This window comes from Hydra vulgaris, chromosome 10, assembly GCF_038396675.1.
Source record: "Hydra vulgaris chromosome 10, alternate assembly HydraT2T_AEP".
Lineage (NCBI taxonomy): Eukaryota > Metazoa > Cnidaria > Hydrozoa > Anthoathecata > Hydridae > Hydra > Hydra vulgaris.
The window spans coordinates 26,880,001-26,904,075 of record NC_088929.1 but is presented as its reverse complement, the minus strand read 5'-3'; the positions used below and the strand labels follow the sequence as shown (position 1 = coordinate 26,904,075).

At 27.4% G+C, this 24,075-nt stretch overlaps 2 protein-coding genes across 4 annotated transcripts in view; both read left to right on the top strand.

Annotated features, from left to right (window-relative positions):
* The first annotated feature begins 4,155 nt into the window (after positions 1-4,155).
* The window catches only part of LOC101239676 (protein unc-80 homolog), a 110,469-nt gene continuing 90,549 nt past the window's right edge, over positions 4,156-24,075 (top strand). For 2 of the 3 annotated variants that reach the window (XM_065807641.1, XM_065807640.1), the window contains exons 1-5: positions 4,209-4,329; positions 10,057-10,114; positions 10,271-10,358; positions 10,648-10,699; positions 23,019-24,075. The exon at positions 23,019-24,075 is cut by the window's right edge and continues 365 nt beyond it. In XM_065807641.1, coding sequence (XP_065663713.1) covers positions 10,285-10,358; positions 10,648-10,699; positions 23,019-24,075 — 1,183 coding nt within the window. In that variant the 5' untranslated portion in view covers positions 4,209-4,329; positions 10,057-10,114; positions 10,271-10,284. Of the gene's footprint in view, positions 4,330-10,056; positions 10,115-10,270; positions 10,359-10,647; positions 10,700-23,018 lie in introns of all 3 variants that reach the window. The other variant, XM_065807642.1, reaches the window with a different exon arrangement.
* Positions 21,859-22,289, top strand: LOC136085696 (uncharacterized protein PF3D7_1120600-like). The gene is made up of 2 exons (XM_065807002.1): positions 21,859-21,952; positions 22,111-22,289. Exons 1-2 carry the CDS (start codon positions 21,859-21,861, stop codon positions 22,287-22,289), a joined length of 273 nt encoding a protein of 90 aa, XP_065663074.1.

The window sequence follows — 24,075 nt, the reverse complement described above, 5'->3', positions numbered from 1 at the left end:
TCTATATTGTCTACTTCGTTTATAACCTTCCTAGGTTTTATTATAAAAAGTTGATCTTTTCCCCCTGATCCAGATCGCTTAAAGCCATTAATTGAAATGCCTGCTCCCACTGATAGTGCTTCTCTCCGTCGAGTCCTTGGTATTTTCTCATACTACTCCAATATATCAAACATTTTTCTGACAAAATTCATCCTTTATCTCTAACGTCTACCTTTCCACAGTCAACTGAAGCTATTAAATGTTTCAATAAAATGAAATAATTAATCTTTCAATCAGCTTTACCATTTGACGTGGAGACAGATGCCTCCGAATTTGCTATGGCTGCTTCCCTTAATCAGGCTGGAAGACCAGTTGCATTCATTTCTCGCTAACTTTCAGCTACTGAAAAAAAACATTCTTCTGTTGAAAAGGAAGCTTATGCTATTGTCGAATCACATCAAAAATGGAAACACTACTTTGTTGGTCGGCATTTTACTCTAGTCACCAACCAGCGCACTGTCTCTTTCATGTTTGACAATAACAAGAGTGGAAAAATTATGACAAGATTCTGAGATGGAGAATAGAACTTTCTTCGTACAGCTATGATATAGCTTATCGCCCTAGATGTAACAATTTTGTTGCTGATGCCCTTTCTAGATCTTGTTGCTCTGTGACTTTAAACGGACCCTCTCTTAAGAAACTACATGAATCTCTTTGCCACCCTGGAATCACCAGAATGTATCATTTATTAAAATCGAAAAACCTGCCTTTTTCAATTGATGATATAAAAAAAACCATTTCTTCGTGTTAATTCTGTGCTGAATTAAAATCTAAATACTATGTAAGCAATTTTAACCACACCTTAATAAAATCTACTCAACCTTTTGAGCGACTATGCACGGATTTTAAAGGACCTATTCCGTCTTTATCTAGTAAAAAATATTTTTTAACAGTTGTTAATGAGTTTTCAAGATTTCCCTTTGTATTTCCTTGTCAAGATATCTCTACTTCAAGCGTAATTAAATGTTTAATTCAACTTTTCACTTTATTTGGTATGCCAGCTTATATACATTCAAATCGAGGCACTTGCTTCATGTTTACTAAATTCTCATGTAAGAATGGCTGATCGACATAAGACCACTATTGCTACAAGACATCTCGCACCAATGGCTGATATAATCAGTGATAATGACGGAAATAATAACTACAAAGATAACTCCAATGAATCTGATACAATCCCTTCACCTGAGCCTCTCCATCCGAATAGATCTTAAAACTTCTCTACTCTCTCTCCAACAAATCTTAATAGTATTTCTATTGTAGAATCAGACCCTCGTTGTTCAGAAAGATCCCGGAATCCTCCTAAATATTTAAATGACTATATTTGAACAATTTGAACTTATTTACTTATTTTGTTTATTTACTATGGTAGAATGTGCTGATTCTTATAACTATTATTATCCTTGTTGATTATGTGTATACTAAAACTAACCTGTTTGTATATTTTAGTTTACATATTATTATATGAACAATAAAGCCTTCTATCTTGGCTTAGAATTAATTATGGACTATTAAATTCACTACACTACATCTTTTAAAAGGCGCTGCGAGTGGATTGCAGCAGTTAATATATAATTTTAAATGTAACATGTAGCAGGACTTTTAAGTACTTTTAGAGAGCAAGTTTTTTATCCATTTTTTGTTTGTTTAGTTTATAAGGAGCAAAATAAATATCTCTATGATATTGATATTCTTTATTAATTTTCTTGTATGTTTACAATACATATTTAGGCTCATTCATAAACAAATTATTTGTAGGCATACAATATCTGCTAAGCATACTTTACGGAAGTACTCCACAGAAGGAATTGATTTATGATTTGTGTCCCATTCATTAAATTTCAATTTATACAGGTCTACCCTACTAACAAGCTGTAATTTCGTAACATACTGAATTGCAGTAGCAGCCTGTAATATTTGAGCACACAATTTCACAATTGAGCACACATTTTCACAACAATATATACAGCTTTTGGTGAAATAAAAAATATATAATATTAAAGATTAGGAAATAAAAATTTGACAACTTGCTGAAGATCTTTTTTGTGGAGGATTTCATGGACACTTACTACTAATTTTAAGTTTTTGGGGTTTATCCTCTCCAAGCTTGATAGCTTATAAACTTATTATTATTGTAATGGTTCCTATAGAAAGAAAAAAACTACCTTTTTGTTGAGTTTTTGAAACAGATTTTTTAAATTATTAGTGAAAAAAAAAAAACTGTACACAGTTAAACAATCCTAAAAAAAGTTGATTATATATAATTTTAAATATGCTGATTTGGCATTTTTTTGTAAATTTAAGCATATTGAAGAACTTTGTTTGGAGAAAAGGCAAAAATGAAAGCAAGAATAACTAAGTCACAAAAATTCAAATTGCTTTTTGAATTAAAGAATCTTCTTCTTATTCAGCTGGCTTTAATCAACTAACCCTTTCTTGACTGCTTTTAGGATTTTCCCTCACTTTAAACTTGAGTAAAAACTTAGCTTGAGCTGTTTTTGTTTACTGACATCAAAAATTGTTTAAGATGCATCACTGGATTCAATAAAATAAAGCAAAACTGCACAGGCTCTGAATTCAGTGTTGTATATTAACCCATGTAGTAAATGTAACTAATCCATAAAGTAAAATCAATTTTTTAAGTGATAATCAATATTTTTATCTGCATTCGACAATTTTACACAATTTGCAGTTCTCTGACAATACCTGAATACTATTTTATTACTGTTATGAGGTTTTACAACTCTATTCAATGATGTATGGCCTTTCTTCCAATTTTTTTTACTTCTTTAAGCAGCACAAGTCATAAATAGTACTGCAACAGCTTCATATGCTTTAAGAAGTGTTTATTTGGTGGCACAAGATCAACATACACCATACTTGTACATAAAAGTCCTTTAAATGCTACTAATTATTTTATAAATTTTTTAATTTGATTTGTAGTTTTTACTTCTTCCATATCTTAAAACCAACGAAGGCCTTTATATCAAATTTCCATCAAATGTGTATACTTTTCTTAACTGCAGGGTTCAATGTAAAGAGCAGCTACCTTTAAACACATAGCTTTTAACTTTAAAGTCTAATTTATGAACATCAACCATGCATGGAGTTAAATTGTAAATAAAAAGTCTATGTTTTATGAAAAACGTTCTGGAATTTCAGCTAGAGATAAACATAAATTTTCAACAATTTGACGTTTATAGTATTTTAGTCTATAGTAAAATCGTAATCATTTGGATCTTCTACAACTTTTTTGTACGAGTGTTGATTGCCCATAAATTCACACATTCTTCTAAGTTTGTGGTTTTGCTTGTTTGTAATGTATTATTGTTCAAATTATTTACATTTTACTCAATTGCTAAGGTTAATTATCTTGTCTGACAATGTTTAGAAAATAAGTTATTTAATATTAAGTTTTAGTCTGAACAATAAAAATTAATTACATCATGAGAAAGAGAATTAAATTCTACATTCATTTATTCAAAATAATAAACTTTTTAACTGTTTTCTCGATAATATCGAGTCGATATATAGATAATATCGATAATATCGAGTCGATAATATGGAGTCGATATTAACTACATTAACAGTAATTGGCCTTGCGTTAAACTAATGCGCATTTGTTCGTCCTACAAGATGGCGTCGGAGTAACAATGTTTACATCGTGACGTCAATCGAACACCATCTATAATTATCAAAACAAAATAACAACAGCAACAATAAAAAAAAGAAAAATCCGTTTAGAGAAATATATCCGTTACCTTTCAGTTTTTAAATTTCACCTGTCCTTGTTTAAAATATTTATTTTATCATAATGTTATATGAAAATCGGTAAAAATTAGCATATACATGGGTTTATATTTGTATTATCATCTGTCAATTTTAATGAAGATAGATGATAATTATTACCATCTTGAGTTTTTAGTACATATTTAAATTAATTTATATAGTAATCTTGTTTCTGATTACTTATAAAAATTAATTTATCTGTTGCTAATGGCTAACTAGTACATATAAAGTTTTATTCAATTGTTGACAATCTAATTTTAATAAAGATTGTAGGTTTTTATATACAAATTTGTGATAACCATGCAATCTTTCCAAAATCTTAGTTTTAGGGATCATTGCTTGATTATCACACATTTTTTATAAATAATTACCAAAAATATTAACAGATTAAAAACATAAAGTTAATGAATTGCATAATTTGAAGTAGTAACAGAGATGTTTTAATTTTTAATTATAATAGAAATAACAGAGTAAAAGAGGATGAGTTAAAGTGAGCCACAGGTAAGAAAAATATTGATCGATTAGCTAGAATGTGCCAAGCAAAATATTCCTAATTTTTAACAAAAAATTAAAGTTAAGTTATTGTTAAGATAAACCAATTTTTTAATTGGATTTTAGTATGGGTTTTTGTTAGCAATGTATTCTACTGTTTTTAATGTAACACCTGAATTGTAGTACTTTTAGTTTTAGACTACTTCCAGACATCAGATAGTGGTCAAAAAGTAATTAATAAACAATATAGTATTTTGAAAAAAGTATTTTTTGTGCATAAACCACATACTTATACTGCTCTGTGAGAACTGTGATTCACTCACACTTAAAGTAAATTCTATTTTAAAAAAGTTTTGTTTCTTGCATAAAAAATGAACTATTTTGATTTTGAGTATTTTAATGGAAAGCTTTCCTGTAGCTTTAAAGTAAGTATGAAGTTTATTTTTGCTAAATGCTGTTATTTTTTAAATACATAGAAGAGCTACTACTGAAAACTTTCAGTAAAGATATGAAAGAAGCATTAATTTTATTCTAAAAAGGATAAAGGGCAAAAAACTCACTTGTCCATAGCAGTACAAAATTTTTTTGGCAAACATTTATGTCAGAAAAAGAAAAGATCTAAAAAATTCCATTAAAAAAAAAAAAACTTACTGCTGACTTAGGTATGTATTGAGTTACTGTAATGACTTAGGTATTGTATTCATGTATGTATGTATGTATGTATGTATGTATGTATGTATGTATGTATGTATGTATGTATGTATGTATGTATGTATGTATGTATGTATGTATGTATGTATGTATGTATGTATGTATGTATGTATGTACAGCGCCGTCCTATCGCAAGTGCAACAAGTGCAATCGCACTGGGCCCCCTATTAAATAAATTAGAAAAACTTCTCCAATACCATTAATTACTACGAATTAAAAGAAAAGTTTTTTTTTTTAGTTTCTGCACAGGGCCCCCAAAAGTTACAGCACGGCGCTGTGTATGTATGTATGTATGTATGTATTTTTTTTAAAAAAACAAGTTTTTTGCTGTTATAGCTTTGAGTATACTTAGTCATTTGTAAGTATCTGCACAACTTGTTAAATGTCAGTTTACAAAAAAAAACAAACTTTTAGTGTAATCCACAGACGCGAAAAATTTACCGAGTTAGGATTAGTATTACTATATTACCACATTATTGATATATATTACTGCAAATTAGGAGTAATATTGCTTTATGCTGTAACAGCTATAAGTGTCTGTCATCTTTAATCAATAGTTTTTACAAGCTGACATAAAATAGTATATGAGATAAAATAGTAAATTGTTTTTAGCACCACCCTAGTATATATATATATATATATATATATATATATATATATATATATATATATATATATATATATATATATATATATATATATATATATATATATATATATATATATATATATATATATATATATATATATATATATTAGAGTGATCATTATTTTTGAAGTTTTCAAATTGAACTGTCTTACTCCCTAAAGGTGTTCCATTATGTAAAACTAACTCTAACCAAATATTAACTTAATTGAACAATATTTTGAGGTAGCTCAATGATGTCAAAGTTTCAAAGCTGTACTGTCACTTGCAAGTATAAAATAGCATCTCTAACTCCTAGTAGTTACTGAATCAAACACAATTTTGAGATGATTTCCAACATGTTATTGTTTCCATCATAGCAAACAATGTTCTATGCTAATTAATAATTTCAGAGTTGAATATTCTTTGGAGCTGATGCTGATGACGTTATTTTATTTACATTTGTTAATGATTGACAATTTAATTTTTTTTAGTTTTCATAAGTTTAAAATGCACAGTCAACAATCAAGTTAATGTAAATGGCAACCAGATTGCACATTAAGCTTTTTCTACTAGAATCAACAATCACAGAGTTAACAGGTAGCAAGCTGCCGTCTTTTGGTATGGTACTGTGCCTATTCTTACATCACCATATTAAACTGAATAAAACCATATGTGAGTCGTCTGCAATTACAGTGCGAGAGGTTCAAATGTTTTAGCAAAAGGCGAGAATACCTATAGGTATTTTCAAGATAATCAAATTTGTCAAGCAAAACTGGAAAAAGTTTTTGAAATGTGGGGCCTTATAAAAAAGAATGAGGGGCGTCAGACACCGATGCAGAAAATAATTTCATTTTTACTCTAGACAACCTGTTCGATGTTGTGCATGCTGATGCATTCAAAATGATGACTATTGTAGAGGACAAAGAGTTTTTAATTGGACAGAGAGAAAAAGGCAAGCAAGGATCAATGGCAGGTGTTGATACAAAACTTGACACAAAAGAGAAGAGGGTAATAGAAAGACATGATAAAGTAGTGGTTCGACATCAACTGAGGAATAAATCATTTGAAGTGAACCGTGAGATTGTAGTTTTGGTGTCATGACCAGTGGCTCAGATAATGGCAGTGATCAAACAGAAGCAACACAGGAGAGCAGTAAAAAAAAAGCACTTACAGAAACTCCAACTCACTGCAAAAGAGGTAAAAATCTTTTTGTCACACCACAACTTGCAGCTGCTTTGGACCAAACGAAGGTTTCAAATCATAAAGCAGATTTTGTTATTGCAGAAACAATCAAGAGTGTTAGTCACAACCTTGATAACTATGTTTTGAACATGGATTCTATTTGATTACAGTGGCGGACACATTGTGCTTTTCAATCAGCCATGCAGAAGGATGACTTCAAAGGAGATTCTTCACTTGTTGTTCATTGGGATGGTAAACTTATGCATGACTTAACTGGAAAGTGGACTGTCTTCCAGTTATAGTATTAGGTAAACAAGTGTCTCAGTTGCTCACTGTTGCCAAACTGCCATCTGTAACTGGCCAGGCCCAAGCCTCTGCTGTATTCGAAGCTCTGAAAAGCTGGGATGTTGGTTCTAGGGTCAATGTCATGTGCTTTGACACAACAAGTTCTAATACTGGCAGAAGCATGGGGCTAGGTGTTGAAGGCAATGCAAGAAGCAGAGTGAGTAGAGGAGCCGCCAAAATAAGTAGCCATTAATTCGAAGACTTTCAAGGGCAAGAAGTTAGAAGACTTTGTTTTTAAAAGATCTGTCATGCTGATGGAAAAATTGCAAATGCCATGCAGTTTTCTCTAATTTGACCCAGAACTGTAGGAAGAGCATGATGACTTCATTGCTGTTACCTAAAATTAATGTTACCTTCAAAGCTTGTCCAAGCTTTGAAGGTCAAATTAATTTTAATTAACTAGTCAGGTTAATTTTTTGAATAGAGGGCTTTATTGTTTTATCTATCCAGTCAGTCAAACTAAATTATTTTTGGAATTCTGAACTAACAATAGAGATAACAGTTGTCAAAAAATGCTAATTTGTACTTCTTGTTATGCTTGTGAATTTGTCAGCATTTTGTACGGTAACTCAATTAAACTTATGTGCTTAGGTCATCAATGGTCACGCAGAACATGGTCTGGCTCTTGTTCAAGAGCATGGTGGTTTGCTTATTCGAGACAAGGACCAAATGCAGTTTTTACGACAAGTTGTCGAAGAACACCATCGAGCCTTTCCTGACAGTCAAAAGCAGACTTTAGTCGGACATTGACCTTAACTTACTCAAACATCTGCTGCTCTCTTTTTTGTGTGACTTTTTGTATAATTTTTGACATGAAAATGTGTCAATTGTAACATAGGTTGATGATTTGAACATATAAACAGTAAACACTTGAAAAAAAGTTTGATATTATTGTTAAAAGTCTTATATTTTATGACTTGCGACTCATGTGTATATTTTTTCAATATGATTGAGCTACCTCCAAATATTAAAATTTCATGTTCAAACTTTTTATAGATTGTTTTTATCATAAATGGAACAACTTTGAGGGTTAAGGGTACAAAAGATATATATATATATATATATATATATATATATATATATATATATATATATATATATATATATATATATATATATATATATATATATATATATATATATTATATATATATATATATATATATATATATATATATATATATATATATATATATATATATATAAAACAAATCATAGCAAAGTTAAACTTTTACTACTTGCCTGATGATGGTGGTAACACATGAAACTCAGAGTTGCAATATTAAATTGTATTATAAGCATTAGCATTTAGCTAATTCCTGGTACTGCGGGTAACAGTAACATATATATATATATATATATATATATATATATATATATATATATATATATATATATATATATATATATATATATATATATATATATATATATATATATATATATATATATATATATATATATATATATATATATATATATATATATAGATCTATAGTTTGTTGGGAAGAGCGGAAGGAAAAAAGTGATTCTTACGCCAACACATACGTCACTTTTAATTACTTTTGACTTTCAAAAGTCAAAACCATTAATTTAATTACAAATTAATTGTTATATAAAAAAACCACAAAAACGCAAATTTAATTGACCAGAATGTTTTTAAAACATTCTGAATGTTTTTAAAACATTCTGAATGTTTTTAAAACATTCTGAATGTTTTTAACAATATAAACAATGTTTTTATTTTTATTTTTTTTAATAAAATGTTTTTATTTTTATTTTTTTTACTGTAAATCATGCGCGGAGTGTTGCTACATCGACTATCTTATAGCCTGACTCGCAAGGGAGTGCTGCTACATCGACTGACAAATAGCCTGACTCGCAAGGGAGTGCTGCTACATCGACTGATAAATAGCCTGACCCGCAAGGGAGTGCTGCTACATCGACTGAGGGTTTGGTTGGGGCAGGCAGTCTATCATTATTAAAAAAAAAAATTCCGGTCTTGCATTTTAATTTTTACTTTTTGTCAACAAAATATGGAAAAAACTTTCGGACAACATCTAAGGGTTCTCTCTCTCTCTCTCTATATATATATATATATATATATATATATATATATATATATATATATATATATATATATATATATATATATATATATATATATATATATATATATATATATATATATATATGGATGTCCATTTAGCAGCACTCATTGCTTGTTCTTCCTATTTGTCAATTGATGTATGTAAACAATAAAAAAAATAAAATCAAAAACATTTAGAATGTTTTTATTTTTATTAAAAAATAAAAAACATTTGAGTCTATTAAGTTGTGTTTTTTTTTACTTGATTTTGTCACTTTTAAAGACAGATTCGTTAAGAGCTGTTTTTTTACCACAAACAGTAAACATTTATGTCAAACTATATATATATATATATATATATATATATATATATATATATATATATATATATATATATATATATATATATATATATATATATATTTTTTTTTTCTAACATTAGTTAGTTAAAAACTTTTTTTAATTTGTTATAACAAATGTCCTTCATTTGTATATACTTTCTGTTGGAAGTTTTGCCTCTGTCATTCTTAAGTCCCAGTAGATTGTTATTTCAGTATAATATTTCCAATCACATTTTTAGGCAGGTAGTTTCTACAACTGTATGGAGGGCATCTATTATATTAAATTTTTTTTTTTTTTCCTGAATTAAATGCCCTATTTAAATATTAATACAAGTAGAATGTATTATAAAATAAGTGACCTAAATTCACAGTAGCATATTTACACTACACTGCTGATCTAGGTCAGTTGTTGAAAGTAATTTGTTTTTCTTTTTTGACAGAAAGGATTTAGAAAAATATGGAAAGAAAATGATTAAAGAAAAAGATAAACAAAGAAAGGTAATAATCTTTCTAAGCATAAGCAGTAACTGCCATAAACTTTATTTAAGCATAACATTTTTAATAATATAATGCGTAGCCTTAAATCAAAACTAATAATAATTTTTATTAATAATTGTGTAATATTAATAAATGTATGCATTTTTTTAATTATAGAAAAAAGATTAAAAATGCTTTTGAGTGAAACAAGTACAGAGTCATTGCTACCACTACTTGTACAGGAGTATCTGTGGGAACAAACTAGGTATTTCTTCTTAAATCTTCTTACTATTAATAGCAATTTTTTTATGTCCTTAATTAAAAAACTTAATTATCTTATCTAGAGTACAATTACTTATTTTCTGAGTATTAATACAATGTAATTTAGCATAATTTTATAGTGAATAAACTAGTAAAATTACAAATTTAGAAATTTTGAAATAATATAAATGCATATATAAAAAGTAATAAAAAATTTAAAAATATAATTAAAATAAATTTTTTTTAATAAAAAGTCTTTATTAAATACTAAAATAAAACATTTTGTTTTACAGGAGTGCTTTACGAAGTGATTTAGAACATGGGAAATATGAATCAGCATGTACAGTGAGTAGTTTAATCTTGTAATATTTATAACAAAATAAGAATTATTAAAAAAAAACAAAAAAAACTTGAGTGTTTAAAAAAAAAAATAATATAGATATATTTTATAAAATGTATGCAATATACATACATTTTATATATACATATATGTTTTTTGGTTGTTTCAAGATTAAATCAAGTGGTTCTCCTTTATATAGGGTAGATAATGTTAGAATAAAATTATTTTTAAATAAATATTTTAAATAAATAGATATGAAGAAATTAATTATTTTATATTTGCATATATAATTGAAGTATATATCCAAATTTAAAATTAAAAAAAAAAAAACATGCGGCAATATATTTAAATGTAAAGAATATTTTCTTTCTCGGTGATTTTTGATTAAACTTAAATAGTAATGAAAGTTTAGCTATGAAAGTTTAAGCGATTTAGATGTTTAACAGTATATTAACCTGTTTTTTATATATACATATATATAAATGCAGTATTAGATGCACATGGATGACATCATAAAAAAACAGGAAGTTGCAACGGCGTCAGTATGTGCATCGACTATCTTTACCTGCTGCTACAAAGGAATACTGCTAAATTGAATAAGTGTTTGACATTGGCTGGAAATCTTTTCTTTCATTTTTCTTTGTTTTTTTTTTCTGAAAAATTATAGCGCGGATTTTTACATCAAGAGTGGAAAAATGATATTAGGAAATTGCGTCTTGGAGATAAATAAAGTATAGTATAGTATAGTATAGTATAGTATAGAATAGTATAGTATAGTATAGTATAGTATAGTATAGTATAGTATAGTATAGAATAGTATAGTATAGTATAGTATAGTATAGTATAGTATAGTATAGTATAGTATAGTATATATATATATATATATATATATATATATATATATATAATATATATATATATATATATATATATATATATATATATATATATATATATATATATATATATATATATATATATATATATATATATATATATATATATATATATATATATTAGGGCCCTGCAAATCAGCATTTTTGCTTTTGAATCGAATTTCGAATCGAACCAGGTCTTGATTTGCAAATCAAATCCAATCACGAATCAAACATTTTGAGAAAATCTAAATTTAAGCATTTTTTTAAATAGTTTATATTTCAAAAAATAAAAGATCCTATTCTCCCATTCTATTTCCTTACAATTCCATGAGAACCATTGTTATTGCCGCACAATTTTCATATGACTAATTCAGAAGTTTAAATGTACTGTTAAACCTGGTTACAATATCAAGTGGTGTACAGGATTCCCAACGTCCTTGTTCATGTTGATATTTCTTTAAACATTTTTAACCTACAGAAGAACTTTTAAAAAATTCTGCAATTTTGTGTACCAAACTATAACCATGAGCGAGATCTCGTCTCGTTCTCGTTTCTCGTGAGAAATGGGATTTCTTGTGAGAAACGAGAAATAGAAAATTCTCGCGAGAAGTAGAACGAGACTTAAATATTAGATTATTTACCAAATTAAAAATTATTATAATTGACAAAATACTTAATAATTTGTTCTTTTGATTAATTAATATTTTGACTCCGTGATTTTAATAAATCTAATTAAAAATTTAATTTGTTTTAAACAAAAACAAATTAAATTTTTAATTAGATTTTTTAATTAGATTTAAAAAAAAAATATAATTAAAAAATTTTAATTAGATTTTAAATATTTTTAATTAGATTTTAGTTAGATTTTAAATACAAAAACTTTTTGTATAAAATGGTGCACTTTCAACTTAATTTCATTAGTTTACCAGTTAAATTCAACTTGACACATATTGTTCATATTGAAAAAAAATATTCTTGCCTCATTTCAACGATCAAAAATGTCACCAAAAAAAAACAAAATCTGGAGATATTTTAAAAAAACAAGTGACGGTGCTGAATGCAAGGCGTGCAAAAAGTCTTCGAAAACAAAAGATGGAAACACAAACGGACTTCATCGTCACCTCGAAAAAAAACACAGCCAAGATTACGTTGAGTATTCTGAAAAAACTGACGACTCTCTTCTTCCTCCTCCTAAGAATAAACAACGAACCATGGTCGAAATGCTTGAAACAAAGTCCAAATACGACAAAGACAATTCCATTCAAAAACAGTTTGACTCTGCAATGCTGGATTACTTTTGCACTAATCTGGCATCCTTTTCAGCAGTCGAAGGAAGAGGTTTCAAGAAATTGTTTGACATTGCAAACTCTAAACTGAGCCTTCATCACAAAACAACATATTCAAGAAAGCTTTCAATTCGGTCAAGAGAAGTTCAAGCTGGAATGAAGAGCATAATAACGGAGATTACGCCAAATCTAAAAAGTGCTGCATTTACTTCTGACCTTTGGACTTCTAGAGCTCAGGACAGCTACATCTCTTGGACTTTTCATGCCATTGACGAAAATTGGAGACTACATCACTGGACACCCCATGTCCAACAGTTCCCAGGCAGACACACAGGTATCTTAATTGAAGGAAAGCTGGATTTTTTCTTAGAAGCATTAAATTTGCCTGCTGATTTGCCAATGTACTGCGTGAAAGACCAGGCAAGAAACATGAAACTTGCAGTCAAATTGTCAAAGCGCCTTGACCAATACTTGTGCAACAATCATATTTTGCAATGTGCAGTTCGGGACTCATTTCGAATGACTGCTGGAATGGAACTTCCAACAATTAACACTGTCGTCGATTCTCTTTATTTAATCCATGACAAAATTGATCAATTTATTGAGACGGATGGAAAAAATTGCTACGATGTCTTGTATGCAAAAAACTTGAAAAGCTGCATTGAGAAAAGATTTCCTCTTTGTCACACCGGAAAGTTATTGAGTGTTGCAGCAAACTACTTAAATCCTGCTTTAAAGGGACTTCACTTGAAGCTCTTCAAAAAATTTCAAACAACAAAAGAATGGTTAGCCTCACAGGTTAAGGATAATATTGAGTGCCAACCTGTCAAAAAAAAATTTCCGATTCTTGATTGGTGGAAATTGCATTCAAATACATTGCCAGAACTCTCTTCATTAGCTAGACAAATTTTAGCTATTCCAGCAAGTTCAACTAAATCAGAGTTTTTAGCTTAGGTGGAAATGTCATCTGATCTTCCAGACACAACTTACACCCAGAAAAAGTAGAACAAATCATCTTAATCAGAGAAAACATTGTCTTGTTGGAAAAGTTTTACAAAAAAATTCTGATTTAATATTTGAAAAAGTTGTTTACATTTGACAAATGTCATTTGTGTCTATTTGTCAAAACCATGTTTACATTTTTTTTTTTTTACTTGGATTTTAATAAATTTGTTTTTCAGAAATTGTTAAATTTCTCGTCTTGTCTTGTTCTCAGTCTCACGAGAAGTACTAACTTCTTGTCTCAGTCTCATCTTGGTTTGAAAAAACCTAGTCTTGCTCATGGTTACCAAACTAATAAGGTTTTTAACTTGCTGTTTAACATTAAAAGCACACTGGATGCATAGTTAAAGAACAATTGCAGCACATGGCTGCCATGAAATTCCTTAAAGACTAGCAGTGACAGATATTGCGTTTGTTGTGTCTGTGGTTGCACATAGAATGTTTTTTATTTCAATATTTGAACTTTGCAGTTGATTAATAATAACCTCTTTTGTTTTTTGAGAAGTATGATCTGCATTGATATCTTCAAGATACCACAGATAAGCAATGTGATTTTAATTTCCATTCTGTTAGAGTTATATAATGTACCATTAAAACTAAATAGTTACTAATTTGTAGCTTTCCAATAATCAAAGGTGATGGAACATATACAACCCGACAATTCCGCAAGTACTGCTGTTTTAAATTTACTTTCCAACACTGTTTTCAAGTCATTCATCTTACGTGAAAACGTAAATGGATGGGGAGGTTTATAATTTTTATTAGTAAGAGTTGAACGGAATTTTATAAAACCCTTACCAGCTGAAGTCTCAAAAGAACATCCATCTGCAACAATAAATTTCAATACAGCTTGGTCAAATATTTTCCTATGTTCAATTGAGGTTTGTTAAGAAAATCTGACATGTAGATAGATTTTTTTAAATAAATGCTTTCCAAAACATTTGGTTTTAACAATTTATATTTTTTTGTTCGATCTGCTTCAGTTTGAGTATGAAGCATCTTGTGGTTTCTTTCCATGTGACTCCAGAGATGTGATGTTTTGCCAGAGTTTTGTACACATAAAGTGGGTTTGCACTTTTTTCATAAATAAAGCTGATCTTTTACTTCCAAGCATCACTTAATGGCTCCTGCCATTACATAAAATTTTAAAGAGTTTGCAAAATCAAAAATGAAAAAAAAAATGTTTTCTAAAATAATTGTCTTTCCAGTAATAAATGTGCAACAGATGTTTTTTGATTTGTTTCTTTTTATGAAATCAACTTATAAAAGAATTTTTCTTAATAATAATTGCCCTCAGAGAAATAAATGTACAAAAATCAAAATAGCAATTGTAAATTTTTTTAATAGCATAGTGGAGTTTTAAAATCCTTGAAAAGAGTAATTGCTATAATTTTTACTTTATAAGTGACAAGTGATTTTTTAATCTAGGGGTCATCCACAAAGTGTAATGCTAAATTTTCCTAATAAATAGAAGAAGGAGATTATTAGTTCTCTTGTACTAAGCCTTTTGAAATAATATGGCACTTTATGTTCAATGAAAATCTCCATGCAAGAGAGTGAATGATTAAGTTAATTTTAACACTAAATACGTTAAGGGCGAACCACTAAAAAACAATCAACCTATAAGAAAAGCCATTTACTTATAGCAACCTGTTTTAGAACTGTTTCATAAAACAAAATAAACTTTTAGTAATAGTTAGGGCCTCATAATTTTTGAAAGTTTATTAAAAAATTTGATTCGATTATATAGAAATCTTTCCGACCCAATCTCGAGTCACTTTATTGATTCAATTCGGATCGAAATTTGGAAGCTTTGGCAGGCCCTTTTATATACATATATGACAAGCTCTTAGTTGATGTAGTGTCACTTCTTTGCGGCTGCAGGCTATAACAAAGTCAATGTATGTACTGAAGCCCCCAGCAACAGTCTGTTTCAGTGTAATGTCAGAGATGTTACCTAAACACACTCATAAACATATATATATCAGGCCTTGTTTTAAAGTGTTAAGCTGCTGGCAATTTACGTACGTGTTAAGCAATTTCATTTACATCTAAAGTGATTTCCATTAAGCAGCTTTTTACCATTTTTTAACATTTAAATTATTCTATAAGCAATAAAATAAAAGAAGTAATTAATTTTATAAAAAACTACAATAACTTTTGAATAATATTTAAAAAAGTTTATTATTAATGTTTGAATGACAATTAAATTAGATATGCTATTTAGTAATGAAAAAAAATTAAATAAAATTAAAGGCTATGAAAACCTAATCACTGTTAAGCTAATTATTTTATCTAAATATTTAGTAACAGAAAACAAAATTGTTTATAATTAATGACAATATTTTATATCTATATATATATATATATATATATATATATATATATATATATATATATATATATATATATATATATATATATATATATATATATATATTTGTATACTAATTATATATAATATATATATATATATATATATATATATATATATTATATATATACAACTATATATATATATATATATATATACATAAATATATATATACATATACATACATATATATACATACATATATACATATATATATATATATATATAATATATATATATATATATATATACATATATATATATATATATATATATATATATATATATATATATACATATATATATATATATATATATATATATATATATATATATATATATATATATATATATATATATATATATATATATATATATATATATATATATATATACACACACATATATATATATATATATATATATATATATATATATATATACATATATATATATATATATACATATATATTTGTATACCAAGTTATTAAATGAAACCTTAAAAAAAAACATAAAAGAAATATATTTAATAAAAACTTTTATTTATCATCTCCTGAGCAAAAGAATATATATACAACTTTTGATTGCAATAAAAAAAAATTACTTAAATTTCCATTTAATGATAAAAACTAAAATTAAGCAATATAGTTTTAATAAATGGTGCTTGGAAAAATAGTCTTTGCTTTCACAACTTAATCGCTAATAAAATAATAAACTTTTAAAAAATAAAGTAAATAAATTAATGTAATTTTTTTATTAGTTACTCGCTAATTTTTTATAAATAAAAAGTCATTTTTAGTTGCAAAGCTGCAATTTGAAATTTAAGAAATAATCATTTTAAAAAGTTTAACATATTTTAATTCATTTATACAAATGTCGAGAAAAGAGGATTGTTTATATCAAACATTTAAAAAAATGTAATATTAAGTTAGTTATTTAATAGAAATAAAAAATTAAAAGAAAATAAATATTTTGGATAAATATTTTTTTTAAAAATATTTATTCAAAGTTGCTAAAAATTTGCTCTATGATGTAAAAAAGGTAGACAAGGAAAGAAGAATATAAATCTTTAAAAAAGAGTTAAATATGGTTAAGTAGGGGGAAGGGGGGGCGGGGAGTGGAGTGTTACTTAGAGTTACTTTTTATGTGAATATATGTATTCACATAAAAAGTTTTGTTCAGGATAAACTCTTTAAACATAAATATTAAAGATAATTTACGTCATAATAGGTTTTACATCACTAATTTTTTTACAAAATAAGCTTTTTAAAACCATATTATTTCAAAATGAGGCAAGTTGGGGCAGCTAACTTTTTTAGTTTCTTATAGAATGATACAAACTGTCTTAATAAAAAAAATTATCTTTGTGAAGGAAGTATAAGGTAAAAAGTCCTAGCTCTATAAAAATCAGTTTAAACTTGTTAAAATTGCATTTTGTAAATGCATTACTTACAAGATGAATAAATACATATTTCAAATATTTTATTAAGTTAAAATAATATTATCTATTATCTTTGTATATAATTAAAATTAATACAATAATGAAAGATTTTGTATTTAGGGAGAAAATTAAATTTTAATAATGATAAAATTTTAATGATAAAAAAAACAAACTGTTTTTAGTCACTTTCAAACATAAATTAACATTTAAATATATTATTTTAGTACTTATTTTTTTATACCGTTAAAATCATAAGATACTGTAGAAAATAGTTACCTAATAACATTATTTAAATTGTGCTGCTCAAAAAACTTTTTTTTTATTTTGGCTAAATTTTAAGTGTTTCTAAATCACTCTGGAGTGCACCAAAAAAAACAACACCTTTAAAGTTTTTCCCATTCTCTAAGGTCCAAATAGACCAAAAATACTCAAAACACGTTTTTTTATTGTGTTAAAGTAATTTCTTTAAAAGTACATTTAAAAAAAAAAAAAAATGCATTTTAAGGTAAAAAGTCATGGAATTTAGGAACTCTTTGAATAATATATACATCCAATTAAAATAGTTAAACATTTTTGACGCTCCTTCTTTTTCAAGTCCTTTTTAGTATTCTTTATGGTACCAACATGAGGTTCTTTTTCATGTTGCTCATGCCAATTATTCGTACCAATATGAGGTTCTTCATCTGTTAGGCTGTTTAACTGTTCCTATTCACATTCAACTCTTTGTACCAACAAGAGGTTCTTCATCTATTAGGCTGGTGTAGATAATTTATAATACATTGTTTCCAGTTAAGGATGTTGAATGCTAGATCTTCTTGACTCAATGCATGGGTTTTGCCTGTGTCTGTTTTTATGACTAGGCAACTCATTCTATTATCTCCTTATGAGATTACAGCTCTAAAACTCAGTTTTATGGCTCTGAGGCTGACTGGTAGTCAGGTTTTCCAAACTCTGTGATAGGTCTCAAAGGGGCTGATTCTATCAACAGCTGTAAAATATCAGAGCACTAACAGTACCTAATAACACTAATGTTGTGTATGGATGGTGTCCCTGTTTGTACTTTTTGGGTGCATTGTCGAGGCCACATTTGGAGCTCTTTGTTACGGCTTAGGGTTTAATAGTAATGAGGCAATTGCTTGGGCTATTAAATAGTGTACTGAGTACTATCTATGCATTGAGTAAAGTTCTTTAACAAATTTAAAAATGGCTAAAGTACCAAAAGCTATAAAACACAAAAAACCATCGTCATCACCAAGTTTACTAAATCTATCATTCACTAATATTCGTTGTCTTTGAAGTAACTTTTCTTCTGTTGAATCTTACTCTTGCAAAGTTCACCAGACCTACTTGCTCTTTGTGAGACTAATTTGGCTGTTTTATCTTGTGATCTCAGTGTTGATGTATCTTCCTTTAATTCGTAAAAACTCCAATAGTCTCATGCTTGGCCTGGGCATTCACACTTGTAAGAATTCAGCCATTTGTTGGGAAACTAGGTTTGAATCCACAGAATATTCTTTTATGTGCTTTAGTTTAGCACCACTTCACTCTATTGTCTTTCTTTTTATTCTATATTGCTCTCTTTCATCTCAAGACTGCACTCTTTTGATGTTATTTCTGATCTAATTAACAATGCTCTTTCTCTTTTTTCTTTAGCCAATATCATTGTTGTTGGTGACTTTAACGCTCATCACACTGAATGGCTTGGTTCTAGTGTCAGTGACTCTGCAGGCACAACTTTTGTTTTTCTCAATCTCTAACTCAAATAGTCAATTTTCCAACTCGCTTTGCAGACAATCCTAATCATTTACCTTCACTACTCGATTTATGTCTTGTCTCTGATCCTAGTCAGTGCTCAGTTTCTCCAAATTCACCATTAGGTGCTTCTGAGCATAGTTTAATCTCTCTAAAACCATAATATCGTTCTTCTTCATCATCAAAATCTCCCTGTTATTGTACATCTTACAACTACCTTAAAGCTGACTGGGACTCTTTCCGTGATTTTTTTTGTGATGGCCCTTGGGTAGAAATCTTTTGTCTTCCTGCTGACAAATATGCTTCCTATATAACTTTTTGGATTCAGTCTGCGATGTAATCTTTTATTCCTTCTCGATGGTTCCAAGTCATGCCTCACTTTTCTCCGTTATTTTCCTTTGATTGTTCTGCTGCAATTTTCAATTAACTTGTCCATCATATAGAATTAAAAAATTACCAGGGCCCATAGCATATAGAAACAAAGAATGCTATTATCTTTATCATCTTCTTCTTTTCCTTAATCATTATATAGGCTACAGTTTCAGTTATCCTTAGCGTCAGCAGGTATATACCATCTTCCATGAACTATAAGAATAAGTTATTATTAATTATTGTTATTAGAAAAACTTAATGTGTTTTTCCCATAAAATAAGTTATTAATATTATACTTTAACTGTATCTGGCTTCATAGCAGGTTCCAGGTTGATAAAAATGAAATCCTGGTACACCTAATTCTAAATAGAAGACAACTAGTTGACAGAGCTTTTTATAGTCCTGTAAGATGTCTCTATGGTCAACAGCTCTTGCCAAACTCCATTATTGTACAAGAATGATCCAACCTGTAGCTCAATCCAATCAAACCTGATGATCTCTTTATGTTTATACCTCATGTTTTTGAGTACAAATCTATTAATACCAAAATTCTTAAGCTTAAGCATTTTTTGAGCCTCTCAAAGTTTTTTTGTATATGCATACCTGAGCCTGTTTTGTAGATTTCATATGCTTCTTAAAATCACAATAAAATTATTATCACAATAAAACTTGAAAGGTATCCTGTAGAAAATAAAAGTTTCTGATACAAAGTAATATATATATATATATATATATATATATATATATATATATATATATATATATATACATATATATACATACATATATATATATATAGATATATATATATATATAGATATATATATATATCTATATATATATATATCTTGTTAAGTATATATAGTATATAAGTATATATATATATATATATATATATATATATATATATATATATATATATATATATATATATATATATATATATATATATATATATATATATATATATATATATATATATACTTATATACTTAACAGAAAATCAATATCGGTATTTTGTTATTAAAAAATAACTGGAAATACTGGTATTAAAATTGATATTCAAAAAATAAAAATTCAATTTTTTTAAAGCAAAGTAGATAAATCTACAAATCACAAAGAACCTGAAAAAATCATGCAAATTTATATTCTCATAAGTTTATTTTACTCTAATTTAAAACAAGTTCAATTATTTATCATTCTATATGTAACTAAGTAAATGTAAGATAAAATCTGATGTGGGGAGATTTCAAACCTGATAGTTACTCTGGTTCACAGTGCAAAACAAGTTATGTTTACTTTGTAAATAAACATTAGAAAATAAGTTTTGAGTTGATTAAAATTACCAAAATGAATTATTTGAGATACTAACAAAAGACATTTTTTGTTTTGCCATTATGCTTCTGGTTGAGATTAATATTAATTTTATGAATCTGTATAGTTTTTTCCGTTGTAAAAATATCTGGTTTAAATAGTATTTTTCCGCATAGTTAAACAGTTTATGCAATTAGATTGTGTTTTCCCTTTTTATAAAAAATATTTGCGATGTATAAAGTGTTCAACTGGAGACTTTTGACAATATAAAAATTGTAATTAAATGAAGAATGCTGCCTTCTACTTTGTTTTATTTTTATTTCCATTAATATATTTTGTTTTCATTAATCAGGAAATCAAATTTATTTGAACTATTTCTTACTAAATCCAAAAAAATAAAATAGTATTTTTGGTTTTAAGATTTTGTTAGAACTTGTTTGTAACAAGTATCAAAATAATTTAAGAATTATTCTGGTATGAGTTATCAGAATCAAATTTATTCTAATATGTGTTATCAGAATCAAATTTATTCTGACACGTGTTATCAGAATCAAATTTATTCTGACACGTGTTATCAGAATCAAATTTATTCTGATATGTGTTATCAGAATCAAATTTATTCTGATACCTGTTATCAGAATCAAATTTATTCTAATATGTGTTATCAGATCACATTTATTCTGATACGTGTTATCAGAATCAAATTTATTCTGATACCTGTTATCAGAATCAAATTTATTCTGATATGTGTTATCAGAATCAAATTTATTCTGATAGGTGTTATCAGAATCAAATTTATTCTGATAGGTGTTATCAGAATCAAATTTATTCTGATACGTGTTATCAGAATCAAATTTATTCTGATAGGTGTTATCAAAATCAAATTTATTCTGATAGGTGTTATCAGAATCAAATTTATTCTAATATGTGTTATCAGAATCAAATTTATTCTAATATGTGTTATCAGAATCAAATTTATTCTAATATGTGTTATCAGATCACATTTATTCTGATACGTGTTATCAGAATCAAATTTATTCTGATACCTGTTATCAGAATCAAATTTATTCTGATATGTGTTATCAGAATCAAATTTATTCTGATAAGTGTTATCAGAATCAAATTTATTCTGATAGGTGTTATCAGAATCAAATTTATTCTGATATGTGTTATTAGAATCAAATTTATTCTGATATGTGGTATCAGAACCATTTTTAAATTATTCTGATAACAAGTTTTTTTGTTCATTCCTTGATAAATAATTTGTTTTGGAAAATTTAATTAAAATGAAACTTATTTTCTAACGATTATTTATGATATGAACACAACTTGTCTTGGCACTTGGGGAACAACAATTAAAAGTTAATGCTACTCTGAATGAATACTTAAAAATCATCGTTAAAAAAAAACAAGTTCATACATATGTCTTTAAATTAAGTTTTGTAATAAGTTTAAAACTTTTTTTAAAACTAATGTTCAGTTAGTAATTAATTGACAGTTCTAAACATTAAGCGAGTTACATAATTACTTTTTAATATAATTTTGTTTAAATTCATTTTATTGTCCTGAAAAAAAATGAACTCGGTAAAATAAACAGAAATTTAGTTATTTACTGTTGCATTTGAAACTGATACTTGATATAAAAAGCAAAAGAAAAATTAGAAATCTCTCCAGCGGTTAAAAAATCAATTAAAGTACAGAATTAAATCTGATTTCAAAAATAGTTGCATGTTTTACATGCACTTACTTGTGCATCACAGTTGAATCTACAATGAAACACATGGTCAAAATTTTTTGTTCAGCAAAGATTATTTATTAAATTATAAAAGTTTTAGATGTTCTACTTTTTTTTTATTTTTATAAAATCTCTATTTTCTTATAATAACTAGTATATTATTTTTTAAGGCTCTTGAGAGAATGCTGGTAGAATTTAAACTAAAAGAGATTCAAATTAGATCTCTTGATGTTTACAATGCAATGAATTCAATATCACGATGGACATTCGTGCGAGGAGCATTGCCATATGTTATTCACTGTTGTTCTAATATACTCCAGCAGAGAATGAAGCGTCCAAAACTTTGTCTTACTGACAAACTTTCACCTTCTGTAACAAAGCTCTTTGCTACCCTACACTGGATTTTACTTGAATCAGCTGATCTTTTTCCTGAAGATAAAACATCATTTTCTTTGCCAGTTATTGAACTCTTTGTTCAAACAATTGTACCTCATATGCATAATTTATATGAATCTGATTTAATACTTAGTTTGCAAAGTGGATTAAATTTATGGCCAGCATTATGGAATCATTGCTGCCCCCATGAGTGCTACTTTGCTGTGCCAGTTGTTAGGGCAAATACTGAAAAAACAAGTGAAAGTAAGGAATCTACTTTAAATGAAAATGTTATGATTGCTACATACTTTGATGTGGCTGTTTTAAAAGTACTATCTTTAGATTCTTGGAATCAACAAGGTTATAGATGGGGTATTTTGTACCTGCAGCACTATTTAAAAAAGTTGCTGTATTGTAATGGGCTTAATTCTGAAAACTGCACTGTTTTAGATTTTTATTTAAAAATGCAGCCAAAAAAGAGTACAATATCTGTTGTAGGATCTTCCCTCGATCTTTTTTCAGCCTCTAAGAATATTCCCCTAATAGAAAAAAAATTCAAGAATATCATAATTAATGAAACAGTACCTCAGTCACTGAAAGGATTTGTTACTGAAGATGGTGAACTTTCTTGGGTGTTTATATTAGGAGTCTTGAAGATTCTTTTTAAGAGAACTGAGTTAGTATCAATGTCTGGAAACATAATATTCTTAGTAACAACTCTTTCAGAGCTTTTTTTACTGCAAGATGATAAAACTTATAATTCTCTCATAAGCCATCATGGATCAATATTACAGTGTTATTTAGCTGTGTTTAAAATGTTAGGCTGTGAGCGAGGTTGTCCGAATAGTTTTC

Coding starts and splice junctions, on each gene's coding strand:
- LOC136085696 (XM_065807002.1), top strand. CDS start 21,859: ATGTGTTATCAGAATCAAATTTATTCTGATAGGTGTTATCAGAATCAA. Junction 21,953..22,110: donor TCAAATTTATTCTGATACGT/GTTATCAGAATC, acceptor ATGTGTTATCAG/ATCACATTTATTCTGATACG.